General features: G+C 44.2%; 1 protein-coding gene across 4 annotated transcripts; it reads left to right on the top strand.

Annotated features, from left to right (window-relative positions):
- Positions 1–2460: 2460 nt before the first annotated feature.
- Positions 2461–16998, top strand: CYB5B (cytochrome b5 type B; the record flags this gene model as incomplete). Of its 4 annotated transcripts, XR_014567373.1 has the most annotated exons (6): positions 2461–2622; positions 8357–8485; positions 9024–9050; positions 15781–15812; positions 16334–16477; positions 16687–16998. XR_014567373.1 is itself a non-coding variant. In XM_083752107.1 (5 exons), the coding sequence occupies 5 exons, from the start codon at positions 2461–2463 to the stop codon at positions 16736–16738; spliced, it is 402 nt and encodes a 133-aa protein (XP_083608233.1). In that variant the 3' UTR covers positions 16739–16998. The 4 variants fall into 4 exon arrangements, 3 of the variants coding, with proteins under 3 accessions (XP_083608233.1, XP_083608232.1, XP_083608234.1); XM_083752107.1 differs by lacking the exon at positions 16334–16477; XM_083752106.1 differs by having other exon boundaries at positions 16334–16998.
- Between the last annotated feature and the right edge of the window lie 1016 nt (positions 16999–18014).

Here is an 18014-nt window from a genome sequence, read left to right as displayed (position 1 = left end):
AAAAGTGTGTCAGGCTGCTCAGGATACAGGTTCAAGCATTTATATCTGCCCCACACCTTCAATTTTTATTTTTTTAAAAAATCCAAAATAGATTAAACTGGGACATGCAGCAACTGTTTCAGTCCAGGGTTCTGGTTTCTCTTTTTAATTCACCTTCCTCAACCTCCGTCTTCCTGTTCCAACCCCCACCAACTTGCAATCCATCTCAGTTCTGATAGGGCTGTTTCTGGGGTCCACACCATGTTCCCAGCTTTTTGTTTCTCCCAGTTGATCAGTTCCTGTTGTGCTGGTGCTACTGTTTTGACTGCATAAGAAACCAGCATCACAGCCTGAAGACTGGAAACAGAGGGTATGGTTGTGGTGTTGTATGAGGATAAATGTACAGAAGAATAATTAACAGTGTAAAAATATTTGGCAAGTGAGTCACATTTATTTCAATCAGTACTGATCCTAAGAAAGCATGCCTAGGTTTGTAACTAAGCTTAAAGAAAATCCAAATAAATTAGCAAGATGTATTCTAAATATAAGTAATTTTGTAAACTGCTTAGAGATTTTCTTTCAATCAATCGGTATATGAATTTTGTTACATAAATAAAATAAATAAATGTATTTAGGACTGACAGTCATTTCCACACCATATGTTGAAAGCACTCTCACAGCACTTTAACTGTTATGGCTCCCGCCAAAGAATCCTGGAAACCAGTTTGTTAAGTGTTGTGGGAATTGTGGCTCTGTGAGGGGTGTCCTAAAAACAACAAGAAATTATTTTGAAACAGGTTTGTTCTAATGTGTTTGTGAAATGATTGTTGATTAGTGTTTTCTAAGTTATGTTTGAAGCTCTGTTGTGTGTCCCAATGTAGTGGAGGTGGCATCTACATAGACCACTTACATTCAGTTGCATAGCCTTTGGTATCCTGGTACCTTCTAGGTGTTTTGGATGACATCTTTGGCTGTTATGGGAGCTGTAGCCCAAAACAACTGGACGGCACCCGGTTGATGAAATTGGCAATAGCAAGTGTTGCACTCTTCAAGCTCTTTAGAATTATTTCAGCCTGAGGGTTTTTCCTGAAAATTCCTATGTGGAGTCCTGGTGCTCCCTTCAAATCCCAGGTAAGGCAGAGGTGGAAAGATATAACTCATTTTCTCATTCACTTACAGTGGTACCTCGGGTTAAGTACTTAATTCGTTCTGGAGGTCCGTTCTTAACCTAAAACTGTTCTTAACCTGAAGCACCACTTTAGCTAATGGGGCCTCCTGCTGCCGCCGTGCTGCTGGAGCACAATTTCTGTTCTCATCCTGAAGCAAAGTTCTTAACCAGAAGCACTATTTCTGGGTTAGTAACCTGAAGCGTATGTAACCTGAGGTACCACTGTATTTTAAAATATTCTTAGGTAATATTGACAGTCCCCTTCCTGGATCCAGAAAACCTCCCTGCCAGCAGAGTCCTTACACATAGGTAAAGGTAAAGGGACTCCTGACCGTTAGGTCCAGTCATGGATGATTCTGGGGTTGTGGCGCTCATCTCGCTTTATTGACTGAGGGAGCCAGTGTACAGCTTCCGGGTCATGTGGCCAGCATGACTAAGCCGCTTCTGGCGAACCAGAGCAGCGCACGGAAACACTGTTCCTATTTATCTACTTGCACTTTGACGTGCTTTTGAACTGCTAGGCTGGCAGGAGCAGTGACCGAGCAATGGGAGCTCACCCCGTAGTGGGGATTCAAACTGCCAACCTTCTGATCGGCAAGCCCTAGGCTCTGTGGTTTATTTAAAGATATTCCTAGGTAATATTGATGGTCCCCTTCTTGGATCCAGAAAACCTCCCTGCCAGCAGAGTCCTTACACATACCCATTGTCATAAGGTACGCATCCTCCTACCTATATGACACCTGCTGAAAGACCTTTTGTTTTGGTAAGCCTTTCTAGACATATATAGTTACCTTTATATGTTTTAAGTTTTATTATTTTCAATATGTGTTAAAATGGATATGCTTTTATGATTTTTTAAATTATTTTGAGTATATATTAGTGTATCAGCTTCTCAGACTTGTGTATGTGTATATAATTTATATTGAAGAGTGGGAAGATATACATACATACACCCCCAAAAAATCAATCCATCATTTCCATACAGGTTAGGAACCAATTAATATGCTATCTGCCTGTCTACGCTGATGCCATTCCTCTCAAAAGTCCCGTATGAAGCACATCCTAGTCGTACGCATTTACTAAGAGAAAAACATGCTTTGTTTCCCACCCCCGTCGGCCGCCTCATGAAAGTAGACTATTTCATTGGCTGACAAAGTCAACGGCGCGTCGTTCCGATTGGCCTCTGAGCACTATGCCCTCCTCCACCTCATCCCACCCCCCGCCTCGCCACCCGGCTGATGAGTGGGAGTGGCCTAAGGTACGGCGGCCTCGGAAGCCCAAGAATCCACTTCGGTCGAGGCGAGCGAGTCTGAATGGGGTCGATGAAGGAGCACGGTAGCGGCGGGGACGCGCCGGAGGCGCGCGAAAGGAGGCCCGTCTTCACCTTGGACGAAGTGGCGAAGCGAAACACCGACAAGGAGACCTGGCTGGTCATCAGCGGGCGCGTCTATGACGTGACCCGCTTTCTCAGCGAGGTGGCTATGCTAATTTATGCAAATGACGCCCCCACCCTCAGGAGGGAGCTGTTTTCCGCGATACGGGAGCGGGGGCTTGTGGGTGGACCCATTCCCGCCAAGGGACTTCCTGGGAGCAAGGAGAGAGATGCGGAGCCTTGCTGAGATCATGAAGGCCCCAACCAGGCCTGGAGGGGCCGAAAGGGGAGACCCCAGCTGGCCTCTGCCGGACGGGGTGAGGGGGCTGGAAAAGGCTAGCCTGCAGGCTAAACATGGCGGGGTGGTGGTGGTTGGGATGGTTAGGCCCTCGAGGGAGCCTCTTCCAGCCTCCTGGACTTTCAACAGCAAGCGGCCTGTAGATTGGGAAAGGCAGAACACAACGTCATAATGTCCAGGCTAACTTCTTCCAGCTCCTGACAGACACAGGACGTTGCTTTGCCATAGCATCCCCTGCCTTCCTTCTAAGGCTGTGGGCAGGTTCACCCCGTCCCCACAACTTTAGTGGGCTGAGTTTCCTCAGTTATCCTTTGAAAATGTTAAAAATGTATGCATAAAAAGTAGCAATACACAGAGAGTAAATCTAGTCAGCCAGAGTCAATTGGAGGACCCACATGGGAATGGGGATAAAACAAATGCTTTGCATGTAGGAGGCATGCAGATTCAGTCCCCAGCATCTCCAGTTTAAAGGGTAGTACACTCTTTAAAGGGATGCGGGTGGCGCTGTGGGTTAAACCACAGAGCCTAGGACTTGCCGAGCAGAAGGTCGGCGGTTCGAATCCCTGTGATGGGGTGAGCTCCCGTTGCTCAGTCCCTGCTCCTGCCCACCTAGCAGTTTGAAAGCACGTAAAAGTGCAAGTAGATAAATAGATACCACTCTGGCGGGAAGGTAAACGGCGCTGCTGTGCGCTGCTCTGGTTCGCCAGAAGTGGCTTAGTCATGCTGGCCACATGACCCGGAAGCTGTATGTCGGCTCCCTCAGCCAATAAAGCGAAATGAGCGCCGCAACCCCAGAGTCGGCCACGACTGGACCTAATGGTCAGGAGTCCCTTTACCTTTACATTCTTGCCTGAGATGTTGGATGGCCAGTGTGAGGGGGAAAGGGCTAGGAAAAGCCTTGGAGACCCACTGCATGTCACTTTAGAGAAAGGGAAGGGCAGGAAATTATCTGAGGTCCTATAAGTGTTTTCAGGCTCCCAACTCCCATCAACCCTAATGACCTAATTATCCCAGTGGCCTGGGATAATAGGAACTCATTGATTTACTTCTTTATTGCATTCAAGGTGGCTTACATGGTTCTCCTCATTTAATCCCCACAACACCCCTGTGAGGTAGGCTAGGCTGAGTGAATGGCCCAATGTCACCCAGGGAGCTTCATAGCCAAGTGAAAATTTGAACCCTGGTTTCCCATGACCTAGTTCAATACACCGACAACTATTTCACACTGGCTGTCCAAAAATATCTAGAAGGCTGCAAGTTTCCTCTCCCCTTGAAGCAGACAGTACTAGGCTAGTGGACCCAGGGGGTTAATCACTTGGCGGCTTTGTAGGCACACACAACTGCTTATTGACTTCTCTAAATGAGAACAGGATAGGAGCAAATGCTTGTTAACGGTTTGCAAAATTCAGCTAACCCTCTTTGTGAACATATCTTATGTTGCAGCCTCTATTAAGATTTAGGATCTCACAGGGTTGATGTGAACATTTATATGAAAAGGATTTTCAACTATTTGGAGCCCTAAAATGTTATAGAAATAATTATTAACTGCTAGCAGCCTTGTATCTGGAATTGCTCAGGAATTCTAAGAAATCAAAACATCAGTGCAGTTTTGAAAGGTCCAGTTCAGTGTGCCATCTTGATTTCTAATGGCTTCCCATTGTACCCAAACAAAGATAAAAGACGCATCCTTGATCTCAGGAACCATTTTGCAAAATTTGGTTACAGTGTCTTTAAGAGGTGTCCAAATGCATAGCAATCAGACAAACCATTTTCCAAAATACCTAATAGATGCCAGTATTTTAAAAAGCAAGGTAAGTTTTGCAGGAAGTGGCCACTGTATTGGAAATATCCATATTTCAGTGTTTGGTACCTAACATATAATATTGTCTTAAGTCTGATTAATTCCTCAACTGCTTATGAGCTAATTCCCAATTCTGGCTACTCAGTGACTTTGAAGTTGCTGTTTACTTCCCAGAAGTACTGATTAAGAGGGTTGGGGGTGGAATTGTGTGTGCACACAGACACACATGATCACTTTCCTCTTTCCCCTTCCCAGCAGTCCACAGTGTCTTAAGACTAGACAAGACAAGACAAGACAAGACAAGACAAGAAAAAGTCTTAAGCTTCTGGTAAATGCACATCCACACCATAATCTGAATCAGATCTAGATTGCAATACCATCTGCAAAAAGAGTAGTCTGGAGACTGAGGACTGTGGGTGGTCTAAATTACTGTTTATTTCACTTAAGTTTCTAGACCTCTTTTTATTGCCTATCCAGAGCAGTTAACAATCACTACATAAAAGCAACATAAAACTATATTAAAGTAATTAGTGCTTCATTTTTAAAAAATCGATAGTTAATCACAGAGATAAAAGGAAATTTCATGAAAACATTGTAAATTTGCAAAAGAGCCTCATAGGTTTGTCCTAATATAAAATGCCTTTAGGCCAATTACTAGCTACTTACATGCTTTGGCCTCTTTGATAATGCAGTCTAATGGATTGAGGCCACCACTGAGAAGACCCCGCTGTGTGTTTACACTTGTGTGCCTGTGTGTGAGTTTAACCAAGGCCTCTTCTACTGTTTTGAAAGGATGGATGAGCTCACAAGGAAAGAGAAGTGCTTTCTGTGGGTCTTTTGATGAAGCTGTAGATAGTACCTTTCAGACTCCTAGTTAGTTCAGTAGTTCCTAAACATCTTCCCCCATGGACTGCTTGAAAAATTGCTGTAGTTTTGGAGGACCACTTATTGATCTTTCTGCCTATTTTAGCAACTGTACTGCAATGTTCTTCAACCTGAAACTCTTTGTGCTTTCTTGCTGCATGATACATGAGTGAGATTGTGGTTCAGCCTGAAGTGCTACCACAGGCTTGTTGCGTAAAGCAGAGGAGGCCTCTTTGCAAAGAGATAATTGTGTTCTGCTCCTGGGGCTCCAGCAGCTTGTCAGTCAATGGGCCAGATGCTGATTTAGTCCTTGAAGCCTGCCAATTGCAGCAGGGATTGCATAAATCCAATTCTGTTTAGTAATGTTGCAGCAAAGATTACATATTAAAGAATGAGACATTAGACTTTCATGTGATAGAAGCCAATTGGAATGAGGGAGACCTGGAGTTCCAGAAAGCTAGGAATTGAATTCCTGGGTAGCTCAGAAGCTGCCTGGGAACACCAGATGGGTACCCATAATGTATTTCAAGGGAGGATGCACAGGAATGCTTGCTTTTGTGCCCCTTTCTCTTGTGTGCCAAATTCTGGGCCCTCACTATGTCTCCTGCTCTAAATGCAAGTTGCTACGAGACTTTGGAAGATTTAAAATCAAACGTCTGAATAGCATTAGCTCCGGCAAAGAGCTTTGGGTTCCTATTCTTGCCTAGGCTGGGGGCATCTTTGCTGGGTACTTTCCAACTTGGTTTGGCATTCTGTTCTCTACTGTCTGCTTGATCACATGGAGAAAAATTTTCTGGATGTAAATGGCCTTTTGGCTGTGGATGAATTCAACTTCTCAAACTGACTGTATATCAGATCATCTATCTTACTGATCCAGCTTTTCTAAGTGACATGGAACGCCAAAACTGTTCTTTAAGGAGAAACTTAAAACCAGAAGATACCATGAACTTAAGGCAGCATGACACACACTAGCCTAATTCAAAAGCTACCTTTGTATTTGTCTTCTCTCTCCTTCTCTCTGGTGGTATGGAAACCAGATTCAATGCCTGAGAGATTAGTTAGGGCTGAATACTATCCATTCTCAAATAAGCTTTGCTTAACTTCTTTCCATGCCCATCCTTAACTTTGCAGTTCATAAAGACAAAGGAAAGAAGTCAATTGCTGGTGGCTTAAATCAAGCCCTTTTCGCTTGTTGTCCATTTCTAAGGCCTTCAGTGTCCACACCTCTTGTGTCATTCTGGGGAGAAATGTGAGCTGCCAAAGGGGGAAGCTGATGACGTCAATCAGAGATTACTCTCATCACCTCTGCCCCCTGCCTCGCCCTTGGAGGCTTCTTCTTTTTCTTTTTTTTACCCTGGGAGCAAAATCCACCCCAGGGATCCTTCCAGCACATTGAAGGTGTGCCTGGGCATGTTTTGACTGCACTGTACTCTCTGACCTGAGATGCTGTATGTGGCTCCTGCTCTGCCAAAAGTCAGTGGCATCTACAACCCAAGGGGGAGGTAGCAGGAGTCCAAACTATTGGAAGTAAAACGCAGATAGTGTAGGAAGCTTCTCCTTTTAGCACATCGGGCAATTGACCACCTAGCCTCACACTATTTATTCCAGCTGCAAGTATCTGTCCACTATTATTGCTATTATTTAGATTTCTTACCTGCCCTTCACCATAAGGTCCCAGGATGGGCTGCAGCAATGTAAAATATAGTTAAAAACAACTTTGAATCAGAAGTATAGGGTGGGCCCTAAAACATTTATTTATTGAATTTATATATCTTCCTTCTAAGGGTGCCCAGGGAGACAAACATACACACAAGCGATAAAAGACCAAATATCAATTTGAGTACAAATGCAGACAGACAGACAGATAATCAGATGATGAAGGCCTGTATAAAGAGGTACATTTTCAACAATGACAAAAGCTGTATAATGAAGACAGACACATCTATGTGAGGAGGAAATTCAATAGCTATGGGGCTGTCCTAGAGAATGCTCTCTTCCGGCCTGTCACTATCCATGTCGGGATCAGGTAAAGGGTTTTCGTTTTAACCAAAGATGCCAACAGGGATTGAACCTGGGACTTTTTGCATGTAAAACATGTGCTCATTCCTTGCATCTGTGGAACCAGAAAGCACCGTAGTAATCATAGCAATTCTAGCTTCACTCATCCTGGCAACCCTGCATCCCACTCTTTAACTCACCCTTTGCCAACCTGGTGGTTGCCAGAGTTGTTCTGGATCAGAGCAGATGGGTGTTCTTGGGTGGAAAAATGGCTGCTAATATCAGAGGTACAGTTTTTAAAAATCAGATGGCTCTTAAGTGGTGCTGAAAAACATTGCATTTGTTTTCTTTTATTATTTTATCTTACATTTATATCAAAGAATACTCAAGGCTGCACATGATTAAAATACAAATACAGTACTGTAAATCTCCAGGTACCTGATGTGTGTTTAAGGGACCAACATTAATGCATTTCCTGACCATGGATAGAAGGAGTAAAATCCGCGGACCTCTTGCTTGCCACTACTAGGCTTTCAGGTTCTTGGATGGCCAGGGCCTTAATTTTTCAAGCATGTTTAAGGAAACTGTATGGAATTCTTGAGGCTTCCCATAGTGGAGATGGGACATTAAGGCTGCAATCCAACTACATTTACCTGAGAGCAAGTCCCATTGAATTCATCAAGACTTACTTCTGAGTAGATAAGTATAAGATTCAACCGAGTGCAATCCTTTGCATGCCTGCTTGGATATTATTCCCACTGAGTTCAGTGGGACATGCCTTGGGTTGTCAGTTGTGTATATGCTGAGGAAGAGAAGCTGGTGTGTTTTTCTTGCTGCTTTTCTTTTTCATAGTTCCTATGTTGTTGTTCTTTGCAGCATCCAGGTGGAGAGGAGGTTCTGCTTGAACAAGCTGGTAAAGATGCCACTGAGAACTTTGAAGATGTTGGCCACTCTTTGGATGCCCGAGAGATGCTTGACCAATACCTTATAGGAGAGGTTCATCCGGTGAGGTCCTAGTATGGGGGGGAAATTGGGAATGATTGTAGCTTTTATTTAATAAGAATATCCACCCTTGGGTACAGGCTGTGGAGTTCTAGAGAGAAGGTGAGGCACAAACTATTCTTTGCCTCTTTTGTCAAAGAGCTTGTTGTGGGTTTGGGTGGGGGAGCTGATTAATGTAGCAGCATGCTCTCTCAAATGACTTGAACTCAGCCTTTGCTCGCCTCCTGCCCTCCAGTTTTGGACTACAACTCCCATAAGCCTCAGTCAGCACAACTGTGTTGGAGTAGATAGTATGACCATGCAAGCTGGGGCTGGTGGGAGTTGTCATCCAAAACAACTAGAGTACCAGGTTGGCAAGGCAGCTCTAATGTCCTGGCTTTATTAAATTAGAACTTTGCTCCCAGTTCATTTCTGGGAGTGAGAAGTGAAGGATGCCAGGTACCTCACGTGGCTTGGGCTCTTTCTTGCATGCCAGAAAGATTTTTTCCCCAGGAGCTTAACATCCTTTCTCTTCTTTCTCTTCCTTTTCTTCTCTCAACAGTGTGACCGTAATCCTAATGCCTCCAAGGTAAGTCACTATCCTGGTGATCTCCCCTACCTCCCTTTATTCTAGCATGGAAAAGGTTTTGGGGCACTTGAAAAGGTGCAGTGAGAATGGGCATGTTGTGTTAGTAGAATGCACCTACTCCTCGGTGAGCAGAGCTCACCTCACTTTGACTTCAGCAGTGGTAAAACAGCTGAACATAGGGTGCTGCAATGAGAGCTGCCCTGTTGCACTAGGAGTGTTTGGTTGGTTTCTGCCCTTAATTGGTCAGAGTGGGGGTGGGGGTGCTGTCTGTGGGCCTTTTCCTCTAGAGAGCCCAAGGCCACTGGTGTTCTGGCTGCAGGTCTTGTGTTCTGCCTCTCACGTCCTCTCTTTCTACCTTGGGGCTTCAGTTCAATGAAGAACTCTCCTTCTGCAGTGGTTCTGTGCCATGCTGCCTTCAAACTTGACTATAAAATTGTCTGTAGCACAGTACAGGCAGACCAATGCCTATCTGTGTTCAGAGGTGATATTCCTTAGAGTACAAGTTGCCGGGAAGTTGAATAAGAATGGATTGTTGGTCTTCCTAGGGTTGTTGTTAGGTCTTTAAAGGATGTAGAATGAAAATGTGCATATGCTAATTTATATGTGTAGGTGTCTCTGAGCAGTGTGTGTGTGTGTGTGTGTGTGTGTGTGTGTGTGTGAGAGAGAGAGAGAGAGAGAGAGAGAGAGAGAAGTTTTTTAAATGACTGAAGGAAGCAGAAGATTTGGGGCCTGGTGCTTAGTTCCTCTGGGCTACCAACTCCCTTGCCCTCCCTTGGGAACTTCTTGATGGGACATATGGTTGGCCACTGTAGGAAAGAGTCTGCTGGGCCCCCTTTCAGCCTGATCCAGCAGTAGCTGCAGGGCTCTTCTTACTTCCCTCACAAGATATTCAGTTCTGGGTTAAAGGTCCTGGGTTTCAGCACTGTTTACCTTTGCTGGAGGAGAGAGGATTTCCTTGTTCTGCACACAACAGCTTTCAATTGTAGCTGGTTGAGTGGGTGGGGCTGAAAGCACTCTAGGTATGGAACACATCGGAATACCTGAGCAGCCCCTTCCCAGCAAGTCTACCCGGGAGCTGACCTGGCAAACTCTGTGTTGCAGTTGTTGGGAGAATTCTGAGCCTGTCTTTGAAGAGCAGTTCCCACAATTGGAGAAGAGCAGTGGGAGCCATCCGCTGGCTATGTAAACACAGCCATTGTGGGTTGCCCAAGTCCCACTGTGTGGTGCCCAGCAGTTCAATCATTTACGATGATTCTCCTACCTAACTTGAAGCCCATTCTGTGTATTATCCTCTCTCTCTCATCATGCTCCCTGACTTGTGTCAACAAAGGCTTGGGGTGAGCATGAGGTCCCAGCCAACAACTTGTTGAATTTGTCCTGAGAACTTAAGCGTTTGATTCTGTGCTACACTTTGCCCAGAGATGTGCCCCTCTGCCACCAGGGAGCAACCTCAGGTTATTCACAGAAGACCTAAGTAGCTTCTCTGCTGCCTTGCTTCTTGGTCCAGAGTTGGAAATGACTTTATATGGGAAACACCCACTCCCTGTCCTTCATCTGTTGTGTTAGTGTCTCGGGAAGCTGTAAAGTCAATACCTTTCTGTGATTTATGATACCTGGGCGAGAAAAAGAGTCTTCACAATGTTTTTCCTACAAACATAAAAACACATTGCAGTAGTTTCATTTATAGAACCACCCAGATTTAAAGTTTCAGAGTGACTGGTGCACAAGGAAATATGTGGTGTGTGTGTGTGTGTGTGTTAGTTAGCTAGATGAGCGTGGCTAGTTTGGTTACTGCAGTTTGATGCAAGCCAACGTGACAGTTACTGGGTTTTCTATGTATAGGTCCCCATTTTGAAGGGGAAAAAACAGGAAAAAAACAAAATGCTACAGGCATGCAAACATGTTTGTACTTTTTTTCATAAGAACAATGCCAGGCAAACTTTTGTGGCAGGAACATTGCAAAGAAAGAAAAAGTGAGTCCCACTTAAATCTTGTCTAGGTGTCACTCCTTTCTGACAAGTGAGGGTTTTTTTCCCCCTGAGGAGAGGCATGGAGTACTGTGGGTGGCCTCAGCCCTATCCCTGGAGCAAAGCCCTGGTTGGCCCATCTGAAGAAATGTGCCCAGGCATACCGTATTATTTGGAAATGACTTCTGTCTGCTCTGCAGTGTCTAACGGCTTACTTGACTCAATTACTAAAAGAAGGATTTAGACACTAAGGAAGAAGCTGATTATGTTTCTGGTCCTCTGCCTTTACACTGATTCCCCCACCTACACTTTATTTGCCCTGAAAGGGAGTCCTGTTTTCCCCTTTCAGGATCCTGATGGCATGGTTTGCATCATAATTTTCTGGACTGTTTACATAGGAGACCATGGTCCTTTTGTAGCAGAGCCAACAAATGAGTGCTAGCCCTTTGCATATATGTCATATTTAAATGGCCCCTGTGTTTTCTGTCTCCTTTGCCTCTGCAGAACTTGAGGTACCCCCTCCCCCCTCTGCTCCTCAAGCCTTTGAGCCTGTTTTGTGTCTTTTCTTCCTCTGCCAGGCCTAACCAAAGGGGTTGCTTTTGTTTGCTCACCGCCTCTTCTTCCTCCCTAGCTGCTTCTTCAGTGTTGGTTTTCTGCATACTCAGCAAACGCAACTTGTGTGAGTCTCAAAAGCTAATGATATCTTCTGTAGGGGAAAACTCAATGTGTTTAGTAGTGTTTACTCCTGCTTTTTCCTTTTTAAAAAATAAATAAAATTATCATGGCTAAAGAAGGAAAATGGTCCCTTCACCTGGGGGCCTATGCAGGTATTGCCTCTTCCAGTGGTAAGGAGACATGGAGGAAGGGCCTTCATAGCTATAGAGAGTGGGAGTTTGATACAGGCATAGATAGTGGCATTTGCAGGAGCTGGGACAGAGCACTGGGAGCTCACCCCCTTGAGCAGGTTCAAACCACTGACCTTTTGATCGGCAAGCTAAAGAGGCTCAGTGGTTTAGACCACAGCGCCATCCACTCAAAAGTATGCTATCCTCAAAAGTATGCTGTGCTCAAAAGCATACCAGTGTGAATAGATAAATAGGTACTGCTACAGGGGGCAGGTAACCAGCATTTTCATGCACTCTGGCACTTGTCACGGTGTCCTGTTGCGCCAGAAGCCGTTTAGTCATGCTGGCCACGTGACCCAGAAAGCTGTCTGTGGAAAACGGTGGCTCTCTTAGTGTGAAGCAAGATGAGCGCCACACCCCATAGTTGCCTTTGACTAGACTTAACCATCCAGGGGTCCTTTACCTCCCCCCCGCAATAGTGGCATGGCAGGAGGTGGCTTGGTGTGAGGAGAAGGGAACAAAAAGAGATAGACGGCCCACAAGAAATCAGCTCATACAAAATGGGCAGACTAGGAATATGGTGAAGTGGAGGGAGAGAGCTGATTGGGGTAGAGAGAGGGGGCTTTTACAATCGCAACAGGGTTCCATTGGAGAGGGCCTTCAATACTGAGGGCTATAGTGCTTTCTTCACAGAAAGCCTTTGATTGGATTGACTTGATATAGACTTGGATCTCTTCTTAAGACTTCTCTGTTTGTGCTGTCTCTCTCTCTGCTGATGTCATTGTCTGTCATGAGTAGCCACCAAAAAATGTGGCTATTTCTAAATTGCCCTTACTGGAACAGCACCCTTCCCGCTCATGGATTGGGTTTCTTTGGTGGTGCGGCAAGTTTCTGTTTGCGAAAGGCTTTTCTTGGTTTCCAAAGCAGACCTCTCTGACTTACAGGGGCACCTCAGACGGTCTGCTGCATTGTCCTTCCAGCTTCATGTCTCAGCCTGTGGAATTCAGCTCAGAGTTGTTGGTCCCTAAATCTCTTAGCATCTCTTCTCAACTTTCCACAGGGTTCTTAGCTTTTCACCACAAATGCAACTGTCTTATTGCCGCTACCTCTGAAATATAGCATTGCTTAATCTGTAGGTTGAATGCAGATTAGTGGATTTCTCTTGGACATCTCTTTTTCCACTTTATGTTGGGCTATTTTATAGGGAGGAAATGATGGGAAGACTCTTTGTCATACAGTCCCCCTGAAAGTAGCCATCCATAATTTCTGTTTTGAACAATCTCTTTGATCAACAGAAGTAGGGCAACTCTTAGAGGCAGGTAAAAATTCCTTGTTCTGGCAGTAGTACTTCCATCTTTGATATCTGCTCTGATATTCTGTATTTCAGCCTTCCCCATTCTGATGTCCTCTAGATATTTTGGACTACAACCCATATCATTCCTAGCTAGCACAGTTGGTTGCTGTATGCTGTAATACTGAGAGAGAGAGAGAGAGAGAGAGAGAGAGAGAGAGAGAGTGTGTGTGTGTGTGTGAGAGAGAGAGAGAGAGAGAGAGAGAGAGAGAGAGAGAGAGAGAGAATTCTCCCAGTCTTCTTGTAGCCTTCCCTTTTTCAATAACCTTTGCATGTAGAAACAAACAGCAGTCATATAACCTACCACATAGTACAATACTGCAAGCAAATTGCTTCTGTGCTTGGTGTCTTAGACTCACAACATTTTTCATGGTCAGTATATTTATTTGCACTGCCACAGGCCATCGTAATTTTAACAAGTTAAAAACAAGGTTCTGTTTCTGTAGAAACTTAATAAGTTCAGACAGAATTGGGCAATGTTTATTGAAGATAGGTATAACAAGGCACAGTCTTGACATGATCCAAAATATTTATTAGAGATGGCATAATATATACCATTATTTTTAATGTAATATTTGCAGTTTCTTTATTTTTTGTTAACTTTTCTTTGTAAATACATATGGTTTTCTAAAGGTGAATACAAATTATAAATAAATTAAGAACAAGTATTTGATAGTCACTTCTTGCCATACAATCCCTCTTGGCTTGTGCCTGCATCCTCCAAGGGGAATTGGATAAGATTCTCCTCTCCCCTGGGCTTTTTTGCCCCATCCCAGTTTCTTATCTTTGCTACAAGAAGCAAAGAGGTCTCCTGTCCTGGATCTGCCAAACACGAGGTACAAGAGAGAATGCCAGCCACTCTTTGTGTCCAAGCTGCTTGCATTGGGTGCACAGAAAGGCTACCTGAACTTGGTAAAGCAAAGAAGTTACATTATTTCAGCAAGCCCCCTTTAGCATTGCTGCTCAGAGCTCAGGCGACAGATTGGAGACACATGGGATGGGTGCCAAAGGAAGGCTTAGGACTGGCGCTGGCGCTGGGAGTGTTAAATGGAATCTCATTAAGGAGTTATGTGCATGTTTAACAATTGGCTTCTCTTCACGCTTGGCTAGGAGATTTGGCCGGTGAACAGCACTGCTTTAGACAGCCCTTTTCACAATGATGCTGCTGTCACTTGGCATTTGCAGCTTTGCAATAAGGGAACTATTCACATCTTAAAGGCAAAGGCACCTTTTTGTAACTTCCCTCCATTACATGGAGAGGCAATTGCTCAGTCTGGCTTTTCATGATGTCGCATTTTGAATTGAGGGCAAGAGTTGTGCTTGTAATGAAGAGTCCATGTGTGGCTGCTGGGTGTGAGGCTAAACCAGTATGTGGAATGTGTCTTAAGGACACCAAGCTGTGTACTTTACATAGAGTTGCTGTTAAGACATGTCTGGATGGTGAACAGTGGGGAACTCAAAATTCAGGCCAACAAGCAAGGGCAAAAAAGCAGCACAACACATGGCTTGTATTGTTATGGGAAGTCTCTGCTTGGTGACTGAGCCTTGTAGTCATGGAGAGGAACCTTATTGATCACAGCAGCAAATAAGAAAGCAAAGGAACACACAGCAACTGGCAAACAGTGATTGTCTAAGACAGGCATCCCCAACCTTCAGCCCTCCAGATGTTTTGGCCTACAACTCCCATGATCCCTAGCTAACAGGACCAGTGGTCAGGAATGATGGGAATTGTAGTCCAAAACATCTGGATGGCTGAAGGTTGGGAATGCCTGAAGAGCATCCCTATGAAAAGTGCCCAAGTACTTATAGAACATGGAAGAGAGACTGAAGAGAAACTAAATGTGTGCCCAGACATAGTTGTTGGGAAGAATGGAACATGTTGAGAGAGTATAGTGGTACCTCGGGTTAAGAACTTAATTCGTTCTGGAGGTCTGTTCTTAACCTGAAACTGTTCTTAACCTGAAGCACCACTTTAGCTAATGGGGCCTCCCGCTGCCACGCAATTTCTGTTCTCATCCTGAAGCAAAGTTCTTAACCCAAGGTAATATTTCTGGGTTAGCGGAGTCTGTAACCTGCAGCATATGTAACCCAAGGTACCACTAAATGAATAGGTGAAGAACCAGGGCAGAGAATGAATATCCAGAAAAAAATCCTCCCATTCGTTCCTTCTTCCAGGGTCATCTCAATACTATTACCCACCTTTGCTCAAATTGGACTGGTCATATGTCACAGTAAACAATAAACCATGGTATATTGTAAATGAGCAGAAAGCTGGTGCAGGCTGCTTAATCACTCCCACTTTACTCCAACCTGGCTAGCACAGAAACAAACAAACCAGAAGGCTTGGCGTTACATGCAAACTGAGGCATGTGGTTTGTTTAGAAAGGGGGGGGGGCTAAGTCAAGCCTGGTGGTTTATTTGTCCAGCCAGGCCATGCTAAATATTCATAGCAAGCCATAACCCATAGGTTGCCATGACATGTGAACCAGACCATTTCATAACCTATAATTTCAGCTTGCATGTTTTATAAAATGTACACGAAATGTGTGTTTGTTTTGTCTTCTCAGGTTCCAAACAAGTCTCCCTCGAAAGAATCAAGGTATGGTATTCTGCTCTGCCAATAGAGTAAACAAGCAAGTTATTTCTAAGTCAGCCTGGTTTCTAAATAGATCTATGGTACTTCAACATTTGTATGGATCAGCCTCCTGCACCAGCATCTTAATCATGCATCATTCTAGGCTTTGTTGTTACATACTATGATCTGTGGAATGACCATCTAAATTAGTCCTATAAATATTTTATTTTTACATATCTGTAAATCTTGTGCCATCTTTGCTGCTCCTGTGTTGTATGAGATTCCTTACTTAGCCATGATAATGTATTTAACTGGTAGCTACATGCAGGCTGAAACTAGTGGAAAGTTCTGAAGCAACCATACTTATTGGGTAGGAATGAACTGCCTTAGGTTTTTATCTATACCTATAAATGAATGGATAGAATTGTTAAGACTTTGCTCACAGAACTATGACAGAAAAAGATTCTAGAAAAGAATTCTCCTGTTTTAAGTGCATTTAACATAAATGTAACTTTATACACCCCCCCTCTTGCCTTTTTCCTCAGTTTCTGGACAGTCTGGCTGATCCCTGTTTTGGGAGCCATAGTCTTGGGATTGATGTATCGCTACTACGTGATGGATGGGAAATCCTCCTGATTTGACCTTGCTGAACCTTTAGGACTGGAAACCATGCCTTGCCACTAAAAATGGTGGGGTCTTACTAAATTCTGATGAACACCTAGATGTTGTCCTTCACTTGTATCAGTCAGTCCAGCAGCCCTGGTGTCTGCAAAGCCAAGCGGGAATTTGGTGGGGCCCACTGTTATCTTTCTTGTAACTGCAGAAACAGCAACTTCCTGCCATTCCATGGCATGGCATTTCTGTCACCATTGACCATGAGTCACTTTTCATCCAGCAGCTTCTGGTTCGTCGTGATGGTGCCTCTGATCCATGCCAGCCTGTCCCATTAAGTACCAGCAGAATGAGATGGCATGCTGTCAACATTCCTCTTTAGCAGGAGACCAGCAAGAGAAATGGCTCCACCAGCACAGCGCAGACTGGGAACGGCGGCACACCTGCCTCTTCTCGGGTGTTTTCCTTCAGCTTCTTTCCGTACATGGTTTTTGAAACTGTTAAATGGGTACATTTTTGTTTCAGTCTTCTGGTTTACATAGTCCTAACTGTCTGCCTTTTTAATCTGCCTGATCTGTAATAAAGGACTCTCCAATTACTCTGGTCAGCGGCCTTGTTTTCCTGACTGATTCTGCTACCTCTGGCAAAGCTGGAACTGGCCATCACTCGCCTGCCCTTCTGCTTCTGCTCTTAATGCCCTATTTGAGCGTAGAACTCCAAGAAGCTGGTGTGGTACAAAGCTAGTGGCTCTTTCACCAACTTTGTACCAGAAAAGCTTGCTATGTTCTTAGTGCAAGCAAGTTGGTATCAACACTGAGGGAGAGAAGGAAGCTGAAGGAAATTGTGCCTCTAGGGTTGAAACAAGAGATGAGGATACCTTTAAGGTTTGTGCTTTTTCATTTGCTCTGAAGCCTGAAACAATGCAAGCAAGCAGCACAAGACAGGCATTGTGCTGGGATAATTCCCTTCCTTCTCACATACTCCCCCTAATTTTGCCTTAAATTTGAATCTAGTGTGTGAAGGGGAAGGACAGCCATGAAGCTAAAGTTATCCACTAATATAATTTTAATGTTGCCTTTCTTCATGGGAGGTCAAGAACTATAGCTTCTTAAAGGAAATTTCGGCATAAGTAACATCTAGTGTAAAACTAGTGGCTTGTCTTGAGATGGCAGTTTTCTATTGGATAACTTTGGGGGTTTAGAGTAGTTCATTTATGGCTCTGAACCCCTCAGGCCTAAGCACTGAATAAACCCAGTTCTTAGTATAATCTTCAGTTACATATCTTGACAGTTTGAAACTAACCCTCCAGGGTTTTTCTCTTGTCTGTTACTACGCTGTCCACAGTCCTCACCAGTTTGACTGTTTGCTGAGATCAAGGCTGTTTTTGCTAAGGTCAGGTGACTTACACTGTTTTGGAAAGAGTCTCGTAAACAGATATGCATAATCATGTTTCTTTAAAATTAGTTTTCTAGCAATGTTTGGTCAACAGTTTTTTGCCTACATATATATCTGAGAGAACATAAAAGCCTTAAAAACATCAATGCAAAAAGAAGAAAAAATGCAGCCAGCAGTTAAATTGGTTCTATGGGTGATTCTCTGAAGACTGGCTGACAG

This window comes from Podarcis gaigeae (assembly GCF_964106915.1).
Source record: "Podarcis gaigeae genome assembly, chromosome: 8".
Classification (NCBI taxonomy): domain Eukaryota; kingdom Metazoa; phylum Chordata; class Lepidosauria; order Squamata; family Lacertidae; genus Podarcis; species Podarcis gaigeae.
This window is presented reverse-complemented; position numbering and strand designations above follow the sequence as displayed.